Source organism: Megascapheus bottae, chromosome 3 (genome assembly GCF_031878675.1).
Source record: "Megascapheus bottae isolate mThoBot1 chromosome 3, mThoBot2.hap1, whole genome shotgun sequence".
Taxonomy (NCBI): domain Eukaryota; kingdom Metazoa; phylum Chordata; class Mammalia; order Rodentia; family Geomyidae; genus Megascapheus; species Megascapheus bottae.
The window spans coordinates 58,919,872-58,938,167 of record NC_143511.1 but is presented as its reverse complement, the minus strand read 5'-3'; the positions used below and the strand labels follow the sequence as shown (position 1 = coordinate 58,938,167).

Here is an 18,296-nt window from a genome sequence, read left to right as displayed (position 1 = left end):
AGTCACCTCTCTCTAATCCCTACAAAGAAATGAGAGGCCCTATTGTCTTCTCTATAGAATAAACCTCAGGACAGAGAAAGCCCTCTTCCAGCACCCCATTTACTAAGACTGTTCACTGAGTAGATTCTTAGGAAATGGATGGATGCCCAAGACAGCTCTCTCTTTGCATCTCTTGGTCATGAAACTCAATGAAATCCTACCCATAGGAAGAACTGGACTCTACAACTTGAGGGCTCTAAGAGCTGAAGGGTGGCAAACCTGGGTGATTCCAGAGACGTTCTCCTCAGAGGGGCTGGGACAGGAGTCTCCTAGTTCAGGCAAGTCCTGCCAAACTCCATTCTCTGGAAGAGACCCTTCAACTTGGAACTACTTCTTAGGCTAGATCTCGCTAGTGACTGGCTCATCCCCAAATTCAGCATCAGTAATGTGCTGCTCTGATAATTGATATGGGGTCTGCTGGGGACAAAAGAAGTGAGCTTTGTAATGTTTTGGGGGTCTCTGAGTTAAGGTTGAACACACTCTGTTGATCTGTAGGAAAATACTGATAATGGCAAAGCCTACTCACCTGCCACATCCCAATTTCAATTCCCCTCTCCCAGCTCCCCGCTGTAACCCCCCACCTGTCATAACATGCCCTAGTTTCCACCACCAGCTGTCAATTATCCCCTTGAAGAATGCAATTTTATAGGGAAGCCCCTCTCACTGAAGTACCTGTCTTGTTTTAATAGGACACTACGGAAGGCCCAGAGAAATGACTCCAAGGTTATGGAAGATATGCTAAAGTAGTGTTTCCCCCTGGGTACCTCCTCCTCAAAGCCTCCTCTTCTTAAAGCCTCAATCTCCCCAGCAATAAAAAGGAGCAACAGAACCAGGTCATTTTTTTTCTCAGGTCCCTTCCAACTTTGATGTATGAGGTTTTAAGGGTTTTGAGATTCCACAGTCTCCTGTTCTGAGAGCACAGGACCAGCCAGCCCTTGTTAGAAGGCAGCCTGTCTGTGGTTTGGCACCACTGCCCATCAGGCATTTATTAAATCAGTGGGATGTGGTCCCTGCTGGCCTGGAAGAGAACATTAAGCTCCAAAAACTTCCTGCAGCAGGCCTCCTTTGGAGAGTGCTGCTCAGAGGGGTGAAGAACAAAACCATTTAGATGCCTGGCTGTGCTCCAAGATCCTGTCCACTAGTGCTTCTACCCTGTCTGCACGAAGAACCAGAGACTGGAAACATCTGGAAGCCTGTTTAAGACCTGGGCAACTTCCCTCTCCTTTCTTTGGGGGGTGACTGTTCTTGACTCTGGTAATCCAGGTTGACCTTTGCCAATGCCCCTTCTTTTCCAATCTTCTGCACTTCACTGGGCAACAGCCCTCTAATAAAATCCACATGAATCCAGCTGCTAACAGCTCTAGAAGGTCTATAAGATCTAACACCTGCCTCTGCATTCCTTGAGCCCTAGTAGCAAGGGAAAAGAGGGCTGAGACCCAACTCTTGCACCTCTGGGTCTTACAGTGGAGTTGTAGAGAAAGGGAATAGACAGGGGTTAGAGAACTGGGGTGGGAAGAAATAGTGCTGATGACAGTTGGCTGCAGACATGGACAATGCAGTGACATGAGTCTGGGCTTGTCTTATTCATACTGACAAAACTTACCACACTCCCCCGCCCCATCCCCGGCTTTGACAGTCCTGGGGCTTGAACTCAGGGCTTGGGTACTGTCCCCGAGCTTCTTTTGCTCAAGGCTAGCACTCTCCCACTTGAGCCATAGCACTACTTTTGGCTTTTTCTGTATATGTAGTACTGAAGAATTGAACTCAGGGCTTCATGCATGCTAGGCAAGCAGTCTACCACTAAGTCACATTACCAGCCCCAAACTCACCATTCTTGAGAGGCAGGCCTGACAGAAAGGTCAGAGTTCATGACCTACTGGTCCACGATTGCCTGTCCCCAGCCCCTCTTTGTTGTGACACAGGGAACCCAGGTGTCCTTGGGTCTCTATTTAAGAAAATATTTATTGAGCATGTAACCAATGTGTATGAGCTGCAGAAGAGCTGTATCTGGGAGTGGAACAAAGTCACTTGGAAATCCTGACTACATGTCACTGTCTTAGGGATACTAGTTAGGCGGAAGGGAAGGCCTGGGTTCCAGAGGCAAGAGAATCACCCTAGTAATGCTGGATCTCTTCTAGCCTGACTCCCTACACCTGAGCTTTTCTGAATGCAGGATTTTCTCCGGTTACATTCAGAGCTCTGACTCAATTTTAGCTTTTTTTCTCCCCATCAATGGCAAGAGTCCAAGGAAGAAACAAACAGGTTATAAGGATAGATAAGCTGGGAGTTTGGCCTACTGGTAGAGTGCTTGCCTAACATGCATAAAAACCCAGGTTTGATTCCTTGGTACCACAAACATAGAAAAAAGACAGAAGTGGTGCTGTGGTTCAGGTGGTAGAGCTCTAGCCTTGAGAAAGCCCAAGGACAGTGCTCAGGCCCTGAGTTCAAGCCCAGGACTGGCCAAAAAAAACCCAAAAAACAAAAAAAAAGGATAGGTAAGCCATTTGAGATTTATTCATTAAGTATAAGGACACACTAGGCCTGATCTTTTTCAATTTTTTAAAATTTGTATTCTTCATTGTTACTATAAAGATGATGTATAAAGAGGAACCTTCTTCCATTTTTACTCCCCCTTTGCTTTTTCATTCGGCTAAACTTTTTGTTTCCTCTCATCTGAGTACTGACATAAGTTTACTAACCTATATGCTCTTGGCTGTAACAAACCTAAGACGAGAAAATCTTTCCCTAGGCTTAGCAGATGGGTTCACCTCAGAAGGCCCTTGAGGATGCCATGGAAGCTAATGACTGTTCCAGTCAGCTTAGGCCACTGTGGAGCAGAGAAATTGGTGTCCTTCTTGGAGTGCTTTCTTCATGTCCTCGAAATGAGCCAACTGGCAGGCCTCATCCAGCCCCAGCCAGCGGTACGCTTGGTGCTCTTGGGAGAGGTGGATCTCCACGTTGTAGTCTTTCACTTCTGCCAGCCAGTAAATGACTGTTTTAGGTTCCTTCCTGACCACATAATTGAGCTCCTTTCTGAACCCTTCAATGATGGTCAGCTGGCCTGCTTCTATGCCTGCTTCTTCTTGAGTCTCCCTCAGGGCTGTTTCCAAGTCATTCTCTCCTGGGTCCACATGGCCTGGTTAGGAGAAAAGAAGAAAAGATGAACTCTTTGACAGTATTGGACTTTTCCAGGTCAGATGATTTTTTTTTTTTTTTTTTGTTGGTCGTGAGGCTTGAATTCTGGGCCTGGGTGCTGTCCCTGAGCTCTTCCATCTCAAGGCTACTGCCCTACTCCTCCAGCCACAGAGCCATTTCTGGTTTTCTAGTGGTTAATTGGAAATGAGTCTCACATACTTTAGTGACCAGGCTGGCTTTGAACCATGATCCTCAGATCCTGAGTAGCTAGGATTACAGGCGTGAGCCACCGGTGCCCAGCCAGGTCAGATGATTTAAAGATAAGAGTCTTGGTGATTTCTTTAGGAGTTCCTGGGTAAAGGAAGTCTGGAGATTGATAAACTCCTAATGTGCCAGGGTAGAGGTGCAAGGCAAGAAAGATCTAGCTGTTTGGGAACTCAACAATCCCCTTTTCCCACTCCATGTGTAAGTTATGTTTAGAATACTGCTTTTTTGATGGTTAGATGGCCCTTCTCAGAACTCTGCTTCCTTATTCTTTGGAGCTTTCTTTCTCTCATGTTCTCAGAGAATGTTTCCCCCCTGGAGACCTTAAGGCAATTTTTCCAAGGATGGATGGACACTTCTTGGCAGAGGGAGGAGGGGTGACTAGCTGAACAGGGAGTACTTCGCATACAGTCTGGGGAGGACTCAGGGCCGACAAGACTGTTTCCAAGTAGCCATCAGGCTTTTTTGCAAATTGTTTTCATCCTTCTAACTGAAGAAGGCCAGATTTCAGTTTCCTGGGGAAAGTCCTGATGGGAACTTAGAGTAAGGACAAGCTGAGAGCCAGTTCTAAGAAAATTTACTGGCGAGATCCAAATCCAAGCTGCCAAAAACCTGTTATAGGAGAACTTGAAGCTCTGCAGAATGGAGTGGCCCCTAGGCCTTTCCCACAAATTCCTTACTTGCCCAAAAGGGCATTGAACCACTGGGGAAGGTTCTGGTAACCTCTCTGTGCTCAAGATGCTGGTGTCTCCTGTCTCAGGAGCTGTTGGGAATCAGGAACTCTTTAGTTGTTCTCCTCTGGGTTTGGAGATGCAGATACAGCCTGAGCAGTTCACTTTTCCAGGGATCTACAGAGCAGTGCCTTATGTTAGTTGCTGTTGAACAGAAAATATCCAGAAACTTAGCACTTGACCCATTCCAGTTTATGGCTTCTGAGGACTTTTCCCTGTATAGCATCTCCTATAGTGTACACGAAGACAAATAGGTAAAGCACTGAGGAATGTGGCTGGGGGATGCTGGTGCCAACAGGTGACCCTGATTTAGAAGGTTCTACCTTCTTTCAGGCATGTGGGAGTCTCTGGGAACTCTTCTCCCAGGAGCACCAAATCAGTTGTCTGCCCATCATGATAACATCTCAATGTCTCCCCAAACCCAAGCAAGAAATGATTAAGAGAGGTCCTTTGACATGCAGTGTGACTTAGGTGATCAGGAGATAAGTGTGAATATTTCTATTCATAGCATTTCTGACACTTCTATCTCTTTTTCACCTTATTTCTCCTCAGTTCAACTCAAATGTGTAAAATTTATTTCCTGTTACCATTTCCTTGTTTTCATCCAATCTTTGATCTTTTCCCATTCCTCCCCATCAAACTCCCTTTTGTTTGGGGGCTGTTTGCTTTGCTCCTCATTTCTGGGACTTTGGGCCACAGTCACAGAGTGTTCCTGCTCACTGGGACCATCCCAAAACTTCAGCCAACAATGGCTTCTTTTCTTCTACTTCTCCCTACACAGCTTGGCTTCTTTTTCAAGATCATTTGAGGGAATACTTCTTACTCTTACTCAAGAAGGAAGGTTCTTACAAACAGATTTTGGCCTGGGCTAAGGCTCTAGGTTATTAGTCTTCATTGTTTTACTTTCTGAAGACCTGACTGACTCTACTCTTGGTTTTGAGTGATGGACTCAGGATATGGGTGGCTGCTCAAGCTGAAAATCCAAAGTCTCTTTGATCTTTTCCTCCTCTACTCCTGCCAGAGTATGAGTCCATAGACACAGGAACCTACCTTCTCCATTCTTCTAACATAAAACATAGCTATGTTCAGGTATACTCCACACACACAGTGAAGAGCATACTGAATCAGGATTCAAAGGAACATCATCAAATTAAATCAAAAGGAAGATTGAAAGAAAACTCAGAATTAAAAAAAAAATCACTCTCTTCTCTGACACATGAAAAAATATAAAATCCAGAGAAGTGGGAACATAGCCCAATCATGACTCACCTTCAACAACCTCAATTCCCAGCCCAGTGGCTTTTTACTCCTCTCCAGTCATTTACCACAGGGGCTAGAACTCTAGTGAATGATACTCACAAAAACACCAGGTGCTACTTCTTTCTGTCCTGGGATTCAGTCACAGAATTATATTTCCAGCTCTGCTCAGGTCTGGAGACCTTGTACATAGGAAGAATCAAGAGCTCCAGCCTACCCCACCCCTTCCTGTTGCACAGTCATTGGGAAACAAGCCTTGTAGGAGGGCCTGGCAGGGTGGATTTGTGAGCAACACTTGTCATTTCTTCTTTGGTCTCTTACCCTTGGGAGGAGTCCAGTGATGAATGCCATATGATGCCTGCAGCAGTAGAAATTCAATTGTACTGTTATCCACCTTGGGAGTATGGCATCTTCGGAAGATGATCAAGCCACAAGCTCTCAAGGCCATGGTCTATCTAAGAATGTAAAAGAAGTTGTGGGACACTGGAACTTACACAAAACAGTAGGATAGCACTCCAGGATTGGAGAGCAGTACAGACTTGCTAACAATGATCTTATAACTCACAAAAAGATGCAGCATGCCAAGGGCCAATGGACAATAGACCTTTGTGTCTAACTACAGGACTCTGGCAACTACAATAGTCAGTGTGCCCTCTACCCCAAGCCACTGGGTCTCCCTGTAAAACTCACGACTTGTGTGTATTTGTTACACATTTGCAGAGCCACAGAAGTCAACCCACTGAAACAGGATTAATGCTAGAAACGAAATAGCCACTATATGTATTATCTTCAAAGCTAAAGTCCCATGTCCCTTAGTCTGTATCCTAAACCCCTGAAACAAAGACACCAACAATATGATTTCTGATCATTAAAAAAAATTACCTGTAACAATTTGGTGTAACAAAATGTTTTTGAGTTTTGTTTAATCCATGCTTTTGCATATGGTATACATTCATTCACCTGGTCCAGATTTAAAGTACAAAAAGCACAAGAATTAGGAAGTCTCTTTCTCACCGTCACAGAAGAAAACCAGCCTATGTCTATGTCAGGTTCTGCTTTGGCATGTATTAGCTGTGAACTCTGTTCGTCAGTTTTCTTATCTGTGAGACAACAGTTCTATCTGAAAGGGTTGCTGTGAGGATTATATGATATAAATTCCTTAAAAAGTTCTAGAACAGTGCCAGGCACATAGTAAGCATTCAATAGACTTCTAGATGAATAGAAAAAAAATTTTGAAGGATAAACTAACTCATTAATAGTAGTTTCTAGACAAAGAGACTGTGGGAAGACTTTCATTTTCTACTCATATATTTCTGTATTATTTGGAATTTTACTAAGAACATTCATTGATTTTATAATCAGCCATATAATAAAGATTTTTTTTCCCCACTCAAAAGGTCAACAACAACAAAAAAGGTAAAACAAGAGAGAAAAGAATACCTGAACTGCCAGGCACTGGTGGCTCATTCCTGCAATCCTAGCTACTTTGGAGGCTGAGATCTGGGGATTATGGTTCAAAGCCATCCTGGCAGGAAAGTTCATGAGATTCTTACCTCCAATAACCCCCCCAAAACCAGGACTGTCACTATGGCTCAAAGTGGTAGAGCTAAAAACCTCAGGAATAGCACTCAGGTCCAGAGTTCAAGCCCCATAACCCAAAACAAACAAATAACAACCAAAGAATATTTGTACAAGTGAAAATTCATTATATAATCAAGGAGCATACATAAATAATGGAAGTTTTGTTGCAGTAGTTGAAGGGCTGAACTCTGCCTCATTTCCCCAGGTCAAGAAAAACACCAGGTTCCCAAAGAATGACCCAAATAGGTGTCATTCAGGTTTTAGCCTGGCCTAAAATTCCTCTCACCCCAGGAAGATCATTCCGTTCTAGGCCTAGCCAAATAACTGACGCTCATTTTGTCTATACCATAGCCTGCTTTTCCAAAACCTGTTTCCTCATCAAGCCCCATAAAAACCAGACCCCAATCTCACCTCTTTGTACAACCTCCATTCCTATGGGAAGATTGTTGCCCCTTGTTGCATTGCAATAAACAGTCTTCACCTGTTTAAGATTGAGTGAGGCCAGTTCTTTCTCCATTTTCCCAACAATTGTTTAGTTCAATTTTCTTTTCCTTTTTTTTTTTTTTTTTTTTTTTAATGTTGGTATCGTGCTTAAACTCAGGGCCTGGGCGCTAATTTTGAGCTTTACTCAAGGCTAGTTCCCTACCACTTTGAGCCACAGCACCACTTTCATTTTTTTTTTTTTTTTTTTTTGGCCAGTCCTGGGTTTGAGCTGCACCTGAGCCCTAAGCCTCAGCACCACTTTCGGCGTTTTTCTATGTATATGGTATTGAGGAATCGAACCCAGCCTTCATGCATGCTAGGCAAACTCTACCACTAGTCCAAACTCCTGGCCCCCCTCTTCCATTTCTTGAGTGATTAATTGGAGACAAGAGTCTCACAAGGACTTTTCTCATGATTCTCAAATCTCAGCCAGTACCTGGCTCTTTCTTTCTTTCTTGCCAGTACTTGAATTCAGGGCCTTGGGCTCTCACTTTGCTTTTTTTGCTCAAGGCTAGCTTTTCCTACAAAGCACTGACTCCTTACTTGGGTACACATATTAAACTAAAAACAGGAGAAAAGCTTGATATTTCCAGCTCCATTTTGTATCTATATATTTTATTGAGTCTCTTCTGCAATCACCTTGGCTACCAGCAAGGGCAGCATTGATCAATGACATCTTTATGACAAGAGAATGAAACTACCTCTAAGGAAAAGGATCAGCAGAATTTCCCAGGACAAACCTACCACACCCCAACACCCCAAATGAGGACAATTATCTATGATGATGAGGTGTGCCCAGAGCAGGAATGATTCTCTCATGGGAACCAGACTGCTCCCTCAAGGCAGCTACTACAAAGGTAACTTCTCCCACAGAACTAGAACTGACATAATGATCAACCAGGCCACACTTTGCCTAGGACTGTTTAATACTATGCATTTCTCTTTCCTCTGCCCTAATTCTTCCCCTACTTAAACATAAAGCTTATATTTATAGTTGGAAGGTGGGCTAAAGTGTTGACTTGCCTCTTCCCCTGGCATAGCCATGTCATATGAATATATATTCTTTGTCATCCACCACTATTTTTATTTCATACTGGAGCAAGTGTCTAGATCAGACATGTGGAATCCCTAGAGTTGGTCCTGTGCCTAAACACCCCGCACCCCCACTCTGCCCCTTAGAACAAGGCACCAAACAGCCTTGCAAGAATATATTTTGGTGGATGGTAGTATAAAAAGGTGACCCCCAGCTGGGCACTGGTGGCTCACGCCTATAATCCTAGCTACTCAGAACACTGAGATCTGAGGATCATAGTTCAAAGCCAGCCTAGGTATGCAAGTCCATGAGACTTATCTCCAATTAACCACCAGAAAACTAGAAGTGGCACTGTGGCTCAAAGTGATAGCCTTGAGCTGAAGAACTCAGGGATAGCGCACAGGCCCAGAGTTTAAGTCCACTATTGACTAAATGAAGAAAGAACGAAAGAAAGAAGGAAAGAAAGAAAGAAGAAAAGAAAGATTACCCCCTCTGAGAACCAGACTAATCAAGTTTATATTAATTGGATGAGAAGAACTAGGATCTCTATGCTTGAATCCATGATAAGTTCAATACTTCTAGGAGGCAGAACTCCTCATTGCCCTTATACATGCAACTTCCTACTTCTTTAAAGTAACTCAATCCATTAAGTCTTCTAGCTTCTAATCACTCCATAAACTTCTACTATTAAGATTCAATCAGAGAAGCAGAAGGTTATGGCTAACAAAAATGTAGAGAAATCCATGTAACTCACATCTGTTGCCTCTACATCTGCTCTTGGGCCTGAAGTCTCTATATGTATATAAAACTAACAGCTGAGAGAAAAAGCTGGACATGGAGTGGAAGACAATGGGACAAACTGGAACCTCTCAGCAAACTGGGAGCTATAAGGACAACTGGAATTCAAGAAGGAAAAGGAAAACCAGAGGACTTCCATCTCCAGGCTCACTGACATAGGTGATAGAGGAGAAGCTTGAGCACTCTGCCAGAGCTAAATGCACCCCTGATCTAGAAGGGCAAGATTCCATCAGAACTGAAGAGCTATAGACCTGGACCTGCCATCTTTTATTGGCAAGGAGAGCCAGGGGACTAGTCTTAAAGTATATGACCTAGCACTGTGCCACGTGCCCAGATCTGCCCATAGTATATTGGCTGCCATATCATTTCAACTTCCCAAATCTTGCATAAAATTTTCTGTGGTCATTACTAACTTGGACCCTATATAAGAGAATATTAGGAAACATAGTTCCAACTTAGCCAAAGTGACACAATACAAAGCCACCATTAAGATGCATAGTGTAGTGAGGTAAATCTGTTGGTACCTCTGGCAGGAAAAAAAAAGAAAGAAAGAAAAGCAGACTATGAGTTTTGTTTCTTTGGGACCCAGCATAGCAGCTCTCAACAGATGTTCATTGACTCAACAGAACTCTCTCCCCACCTCCTACTCAAACAAATGTTTGAGTATGTTCTGGGGCTCTGGGAAACAGCCCAGTGTTTTCCTGAAGAGTGCCATTTGCATAAAAGTCAATGAAGCCTTGTTGGGGGTTTTCGGTTTTTCTGGAGATCAGGGAGCGGAAACTGTCCAGGGAATTACATGTAGCCAGCTTTCACACACAGGCTCCAAAGTGGATTCAAACCTCAGGGGGTTAAAGAACACAGCATCCAATATGCAAATATGCCTGCAGCCAGGATTGCTGAGGTGAGAACTCCAGGCTGACAGCAGGCAATTCACACTTCAGAAAAGTGGCAGAGTGCCTGAGGTGGTTAGAAAAAACCTGAACAAAACAACCCTCAATGTCATCAGAAGGTTCCAGAAGCTAAAGAAAAGTGCTCTTGGCTTTCTCTATAGATAGAATTCTCTCACAGCTAGGAGGTTATGCTGATGTGCTGCAGTATGTTTATCAAATTAATCAGAGTTCTACTGAAAGCACAGTTCAATTCCAAAGCCCTCACAAATATTTATTTATCATTTATTTATTTATTGTGCCAGAGATAATAGGAATATGTTCTACCACTGAGCCACACCCCAGTCCACAAATACATTTTTATATACAAAAGGAATTTCTCAAATCTTTCTCCTTACACTCCTCATAGTCCAAATCCCTTTAGGTAATGCACCATGCTATAATGTTATTAATAAATTGAGATCCTCAGATCTCTGCTTCCTGAGAGGCTAGGATCATGGGTCTGAGTTACTAGCTCCAGGGCTAGGATTATTGTTTTATTTATTGTATCCCTCCTGGAGCTTGAACTCAAGGCCTAGGCACTGTCTCTGAGTATTTTTGCTCAAGGCTAGTGCTCTACTACTTGAGCCACAACTCCACTTGCTGCTTTTTGGTAGTTAATTGGAAATAGTTTCCTGTCTATGCTGGCTTAGAACCACAATTCTCAGATCTCAGCCTCCTGAGTAGCTAGAACTATAGGAGTGAGCCACCAGTTCCTGGCAGGACTACTGTTTTTTTTTTTTTTTTTTTTTTTTGTTGTTGTTTTGCCAGTCCTGGGCTTGAACTCAGGGCCTGAGCACTGTTCTTGGACTTTCTCAAGGCTAGAGCTCTACCACTTGAGCCTCAGCACCACTTCCAGCTTTTTTGTATTTATGTGGTACCAAGGAATCGAACCTGGGTCTTTGTGCATGCTAGGCAAGCACTTTAACCACTAGGCCAAACTCCCGGCCCATGTTGTTGATTTGTTTTTGTTTTTGCCAGTCCTGGACTTTAGCTCAGGGCCTAAGCACTGTCCTTGAACTTTCTCAAGGCTAGCGCTCTACCACTTGAGCCTCAGCACCACTTCCGGCTTTTTTTCTATATATGTGGTACCAAGGAATTGAACCTGGGTCTTCGAGCATGCTAGGCAAGGACTCTACCACTAGGCCAAACTCCTGGCCCAGGACTACTGTTTTTAATGGTCAAGGCAATCCTTTATGGCCGGACTTGGTGGTACATTGTCATAACTTAGCACTTAGGAGGCTGAGATCTGGAGTTTCAGGACAGCCTGGACTATATCTCTTTTTTTCTGTTTATGTGGTATTGAGGACTGGAACCTAGGGTTTCATGTATGGTAAGCAAGCACTCTACCACCAAGCCACATTCCCAGCCCTTGGACTATATCTCAAAACAAACAAACATGAGAAAAAGATAATCCCTTAAGCAATCATTCATTATATTCAGTTTATAAAGAAACTGAGAGATTAGGAACGTTAAAATACTTGCCTAAGGGCATAGCTGAACTGTACATGGATCTGAATCCAAATAAATCTAACTCCAAAGTTTGTATTCTTTTTTCCTTTCCCATTCAAAATTCTACTCATCTTAAAGAACAGGATTTAAGAGACAAATGACCCTGAGGGAAGACATACAAATGATTTATAAAACCACTTCCAGTTTGAAACTTCCTAGTCTTTAATCTATATTCATCTGGAGGTTGTTTAAGACGTCTAGCTGGAATTCTCAGTACCAAATACTTTTTTTAGATGGGAAGATCCTGTTATCCAAAGATGATTCTGGAAGTACAGCCTAATGTTCTTAAAAGTACCTATCTGACAATGGTTTCCATGACTCCACTGCTCTTTTCTGGGGAATGGGAAACTAAATCACATGTTCAAAGCCAATGCCAGTAGCCTGGGGACTTGGAAGCATGAGAATTGGGAACATCCTTGATGCTAGTTTTGGGCAAGCACACAAGCATCTAACTTAGGACCTGGGTGTCCAGAAAATGTGTTCAGGTCATTCCATTATGAGGAGAAAGGCCAGCTTGGTCGGTCCACAAGCAACTCTGCACAATTACCTCAGTTTTTCCCAACTTCACAATCATAAATGCCTCCTTTCCAATTTTCCAGTTTTCATCTTTCCTTCTAGTATAGACAGGAATGAGGTATCCACCCATAAGTAATCTTGTAACAATAACAGCAGAGAAAAGGGACAAAGGGTGGGGGGAAAGCCCCTAGCTATCTAAAGAGAAGCAAAGACAATATTCACTCACCTGTACCTTTTCTTGGACAATTGCCATTGCCTTGTTCTCACACAAACAAAGCTTGCTGAGTCATTTTGCAATCTTTGCTATTTGGTGGAGGGAGGAAACAGATTTCACCTATAATGGCTTCTAAGATGAGGCCAAAGTCAGGCAAGGTTGGAACAATTTTTTTTTAAAGGAAAGACTTGGTAAGTGGACTATTAGTGCCATCTGCTGTTCAAGTCTGGGAAGCAAATTTAGGGAATGCTAACATTAGAGCTTAAAGGGATTCCTTTATTCCTGTCTGTTCAGTACGTCCTGTGTGACATGCAGCATGACACAACTGAAGGGTAGATATGAAGGTGAATGATAATATAAAGCTCCTATTTCTAGATTCATAGCCTAGTAAAAGTGGAAGGCATCAAACAGACAAACGAGTGTGCTTTGTGAATCACAGGGGTATCTGTAAGATGGAAAGATAGCAAAGAAAGATCTTTAAGTCAAAGATGTACCCCGGTAAGTATTTAGAAGGATGGTGAGGAGTTTTTACCGGGCAGAACAGAGGTGGTAGCAAGAGGCACTCTGAGCAGAGGGAGGACTTTATACAAAGACCCTTCAAACAAAGATGATATTTCATTGGTACAAAGCTTACTTTATATTCTGTAGGCAATGGGGCCTTTGGTTTCAGCAGGGCTATAATTTGGTCAGAATGACATTTTATAAAGACATTTTGGCAGCAAGCAAGGTGGAGAACAAATTAGAAGAAAAGACTGGAAACAGTGAGAACAGTTACAAGCCTATTTCAATGGTCCACATAACAAATGATATGGAGTTAGATGAAGACAGATCCTATAAGAAAGGAAAGGATGGGCTGGGAGTTTGGCTTAGTGGTAAAGTGCTTACCTAGCATGCATGAAGACCTGGGTTCGATTCCTTGCTACCACATACATAGGAAATGCTGGAAGTGGTGCTGTGGCTAAAGTGGTAGAACATTAGGCCTTGAGAAGGCCCAAGGACAGTGCTCAGGCCCTGAGTTCAAGCCCTGGGACTGGCCAAAAAAAAAGGAAAGAAGTGGTGGTGCTGTGGCTCAAGAGGTAGAGCACTAGCCTTGAGCTAAAGAGCTCAGGGACAGCACCCAATCCCAGAGTTCAAGCCCCATGACCAACCAAAAAAAAAAAAAGGAAAGAAGGGGTGAATTGTGAATTGAGGGATATTTCAAGCGAAAGTCAGCATTCAAAGTCAGCCTGTGCTACATATGGAGAGCCTACCTCCAGATAAAGAAAAGTAGAGAGTGCCAGGAGTTTGGCCTAGTGGTAGAGTGCTTGCCATAAGTGGTGCTGTGGCTCCAGTTGTAGAACTTGAGAAAGACCAAGGACAGTGCTCAGGCACTGAGTTCAAGCCCACAACTGGCAAAAAAAAAAAAAAAGAGAAATTTCTGCCCACCACAGGTACTTCTGCAACTTACCTTCCTCCAATTTGAGTAAGTCTACCTGTTCAACATCCTCTTGCAATCTGGTATTCCAAACATTTTAATTAGAAATAGCATAGTATGCCTGGCTTTGCAGTGAGAAAGACTATGCCATTGAATTTAATTAGTTACTTGGAGGAACATACTTATTTTTAAAATGTAGATGACACCTACTTTTATGGTTGTAGAGTTTAAAATAAATTATGCATATATGGGGTCTATCCTATCAGAGGTACTGAACATATTTGAACCACTTTAATTCTTATACCATACAAGGTCACCTGAAAGCTTCTGGCTTATTATTTTATTTTCATAGTGCAAACTGCAAGGATTGCTAAAAGGAAATTTCAATGCAGTTGAAAGAAAAAGGGTTTACTGAAAGAAAGAGGGAGCAAGCCTCCAGCCTCACAAGATAGTCAGGCAGAGCAAGAGGAGAGAGATTACGTAGGGGGATGGAGTATGGGCACAGAGGAAGCAGAGGTCACCTCCGAGGATGGGGAAATACCTTAGAGTCTGGGGGACCTCCCACTGCCCCCAGGTATGCTAGTTACCTGGGTTACAGGTGCTGGGCCAGGACTTATAGGGTGCATGGGGAAAGAGCTAAGGGAAGGGGCCATTTCTTCCAGGTAGACCTAACACTCCAGCCTTTTGATAGTTATAAACTTTTTGGTTACTTCCTGCAGACAAGGGGCATCAGCATTAGGGATAGAAGTCAGAGATGTTGTCCAGTCCACAAGGCAGCAGTGACAGTTCCTTGTCTTTGTTTGAAATCTGAAAAAAGTCTTACAAGGCAGGGGCTTAGTAGATAGGAAACAAGAGCAGGTGTACTTTGGAGGCATCATTAGTATAGAAGGGGCAGGAGCAGGTGCCTTTGTTGTTCTTGACAGAAGAAACCACTGTCGCTGTCTATTGAACTAACTACAGTGAGAAGGAAAACTCTGGCCCACTGATGTTCCTTACCAAACTTAAAGCATGGTCTGAGTGGCATGTGTTGGGCGCCTCTTCTTTGAGGAGCCTAGAGAGCAAAAGCCAGGAACTGGCAATTTCCTCTATTATGACAGCCTTATCAGCTTTTTTGTTGTTGTTCTTCTCGGTTGTTGTAAATCTTAAAGGCCATTCTCACCAGATCTCCTTGGGTGGTTTGAGGGACATCCTCAGCCTTTTTCCACTTTTTAAAAATATTGGGAGCTAACGGGGAGATAAAATAGGTATTAAAGACCTTTGACTCTGTAGCTAGCTTAGTATAATGCTGGAGTGCCACCATGAGGTGACTGAGAAATTTGGCTGGGTTTTCAGTAGGTCTTTGGGTAACCTCCTTTAGTTTATCAGGTGACTACACAGTGGGCTGCCTTCTGGAGGCCAGCCACCAGGCTATTTCTGTTAACCCTTCTGGGAGCATTATTTTGGTAATCCCCATGGGGCTCTTCCCTGGACACAGCCATCGCCTCTACTGGGATTAATCAGCCTGGGCTGCAACCCAAACTCTTTACTTTCCTCAGAGGTAAGGTAAAGGACAGGATTGCATATAAGTCATGCCAAATAAGGTCATAGGTCTGAAGAAAGTATTTAAACTCTGGCATAATTATTAGGGTCTTGGGAGTGTGATTCCAGTCACTTCTCAATCAGGGAGAGATCAGTTATTGAAAAGGGCACATGCACTCAAAACACTTTCTCTGCCCTTGCCACCTCCTGCAAAGGAAATAAGGGGGGCTGATGGAGGCACTGAGCCACCAGTACAGGATCAGTTATGAGCTTTGGGAGGTGAATAAAAAGGAGATGAAGGGGAAGGAGAAGGCACAGAAGGTTCAGCTTGTGGAGGAGGAGCACTCTTCAATGTTCAATAGGAGGTCAGGCACTTCAGGTTCAGAAAGTGGCTCCAGGTTCTCAGGTGATTTGGCTGGGATAAGCTGCCATTGTGCCAGGAGGATAGGGAAAGTTGGGCAGTACTGGCATAGAGAAGGGCAAGCACAGAGAGCAAAGAAAGCCTGAACATATAGAACCTCTAGTTATTTACCATCGTGTCAGCAGAAACTGTCTAAATTCCTGAGAATATTATAATCAAAAGTCCTATTTTGGGGTGATTGAGACCGATTGTCTAGCCTAGACTTTGGCCAGCCTCAATTGCAATAAAAGATGAGCCATTTTGGCTTCATGGAGTCTTTGTGTAAAAGAACATCTAGAGAGCATAAAAGACATCCCAAGGGGGTATCCTGGATTGGGAGAGACTGATGAGACACTATTGTAACAAGAAACATGAAGAGGATGTAAGGAAGTCTGGCGAGGATGTGGGGGGAGGGGGAGTTACTAAGGAGGTAGGGGTAGAGTCCTGAGGTCCAAGAGCACAGAGGGTGGAGAGGGGAGGGATCTGGTCTGAATGTGGCAGACTGGGGGGGGGGATGTAAAACTAGGAGGAGAGCCTTGTGGGGAGTTGAGATAGACAGTGACAGTTTCCTCCCTTGATTTGGGGGGGGGGGTAATGCAGGATTGACCCTGGGAGAAATGGAGGGGACCCAACAACTTCTGACCCTCTCTCCTCCTGAGTCATGGCACCAAAGTAAGGGTTACAGAAAGGAAAGTCCATGCAGTTCAAGGGAAAAGGGTTTATTGAAAGAGAGAACAAATCTGTAGCCTCACAAGATGAAGTCAAGAAGACCAAGAGGGATTATGGCAGGAGGAGAGATATAATATAGGGAGAGGGAGTGTGGGCACAGTGAAAGCAGAGGATGAGGAAATATCTCAGAGACTGGGGTACCTCCCACTGCCCCCAGGCATGCCGGTTACCTGGGTTACAGGTGCTGGGCCAGGACTTCTATGGTGCATGGGGAGAGAGCCAAGGGAAGGGGCCATTTCTCCCAGACAGATCTAACACAAACAAGCTATTTTGACCTGAAGGTTTCTGTTTTAATGGCATATTCCTATTATTGATAATTGAGTCAAGAAATGACTTCATTTTTTCTGCAAAGACGTCAACACTGCTCACACTACACATTTCCTCATGTATAAAGACCAACAAAATTAATTCATCACAATATAGATACTCAGAAATAATTTTTTTTCCTGTGTGTGCACACTTGCGCACATGCCAGTATGGGGGCTTGAACTCAGAGCCTGGGCACTGTCTCTTAGCTTTTTTCCCCTCAAGGCTGATACTCTATCACTTGAGCCATTGCTCCACTTCCAGCTTTTTGGTGGTTAAGTGGAGATAAGAGTCTCACAGGCTTTCCTGCCCAGTTGACTTGGAACCACCAGCCTCATATCTCCATCCTGAATAGCTAGGATTACAGAAGTGAGCCACTGGGGCCTGGCATTGTTTGTTTCTTGATTATAGGGGAAAACTTTTACTCATTTTTCAATGTCTGACCCCAAACATCATGATTATATCTCTCTCTCTCTCTGTGTGTGTGTGTGTGTGTGTGTGTGTGTGTGTGTGTGTGTGTGTGTGTGTGTGTCCTGAGGCTTGATCTGGGACCTAAATGATGTCCCTGAGGTTTTTTTGTTCAAAGCCAGCACTCCATTTGAGCCACGGCTCACTTCCGGTCTTCTTCAGTAGTTAATTGAAGATAGGACTCTCATGGCCTTTTCTGGGTTCGAACCTCGAGCTTCAGATCTCAAGTTCCTGAGTAGCATAACCCCAGGAGCCGGTCCAGGTAACCTTTTGCATTTGGCATTTGATTCTATGCTATTTTACACGATTTCACCTTTCTTTTCTCTTTACAGTGGGCTTCTCGTGTGTGACCTTAATTATGCTGCTAATAGCCACGATATTATTCACTCAATAAATAAAGCAATTAGAAAATATCTCTTGAAAAGCAGGCGGGGTTTAATGGGTTCCAATGAAGTCAAAGAGGTCTAGGGAGAAGGTATGGCGTCCAGGCTACGGCGAGCCTGGCTCAGAAGACCACTGGACCTTCTCCTCTACAGATGTCAATGCAGGGCACGGCGTTCCCACCTGTGACCCTGCAGCGAGGGGAGCTTAACAATGACTCCAGACACGCCAGCACCGGTTTGTCACAGAAAACCAAACCCAAGGGGCCTGGAGTTTGGCCTAGTGGTTGAGTGCTTGCCTAGCATGCACGAAGACCGGAGTTCGATTCCTCGGTACCACATACATAGAAAAAGCTGGAAGCAGTGAAGTGGCTCAAGTGGCAGAGTGCTAGCCTTGAGAAAAGCCCAAGGACAGTGCTCAGGCCTTGAGTTCAAGCCCCACGACTAGCAAAACAAAACAAAACACAAACCCAGCTCGGCGCAAAGGCTACGCTCTACTCACCCGGAGCGGAGGGAGGCAGGAGCTGGACCTTGAACGGAGACAGATAGAATGCCGACCAATCAGGAAAGCTCCTGTGCACTCGGACGACCA

General features: G+C 44.0%; 1 protein-coding gene across 3 annotated transcripts; it reads right to left on the bottom strand.

Annotated features, from left to right (window-relative positions):
- Window positions 1-2,535: 2,535 nt before the first annotated feature.
- Nudt2 (nudix hydrolase 2) lies at window positions 2,536-18,260 on the bottom strand. 3 transcript variants are annotated; one of them, XM_090329122.1, is made up of 3 exons: window positions 18,207-18,260; window positions 5,748-5,881; window positions 2,536-3,175 (listed from the first exon to the last, which is right to left on the bottom strand). In XM_090329122.1, the coding sequence occupies exons 2-3, from the start codon at window positions 5,872-5,874 to the stop codon at window positions 2,859-2,861; spliced, it is 444 nt and encodes a 147-aa protein (XP_090185248.1). In that variant the 5' UTR covers window positions 5,875-5,881; window positions 18,207-18,260; the 3' UTR covers window positions 2,536-2,858. The 3 variants fall into 3 exon arrangements, with proteins under 3 accessions (XP_090185248.1, XP_090185250.1, XP_090185249.1); XM_090329124.1 differs by lacking the exon at window positions 18,207-18,260 and adding an exon at window positions 12,502-12,521; XM_090329123.1 differs by lacking the exon at window positions 18,207-18,260 and adding an exon at window positions 6,309-6,387.
- Between the last annotated feature and the right edge of the window lie 36 nt (window positions 18,261-18,296).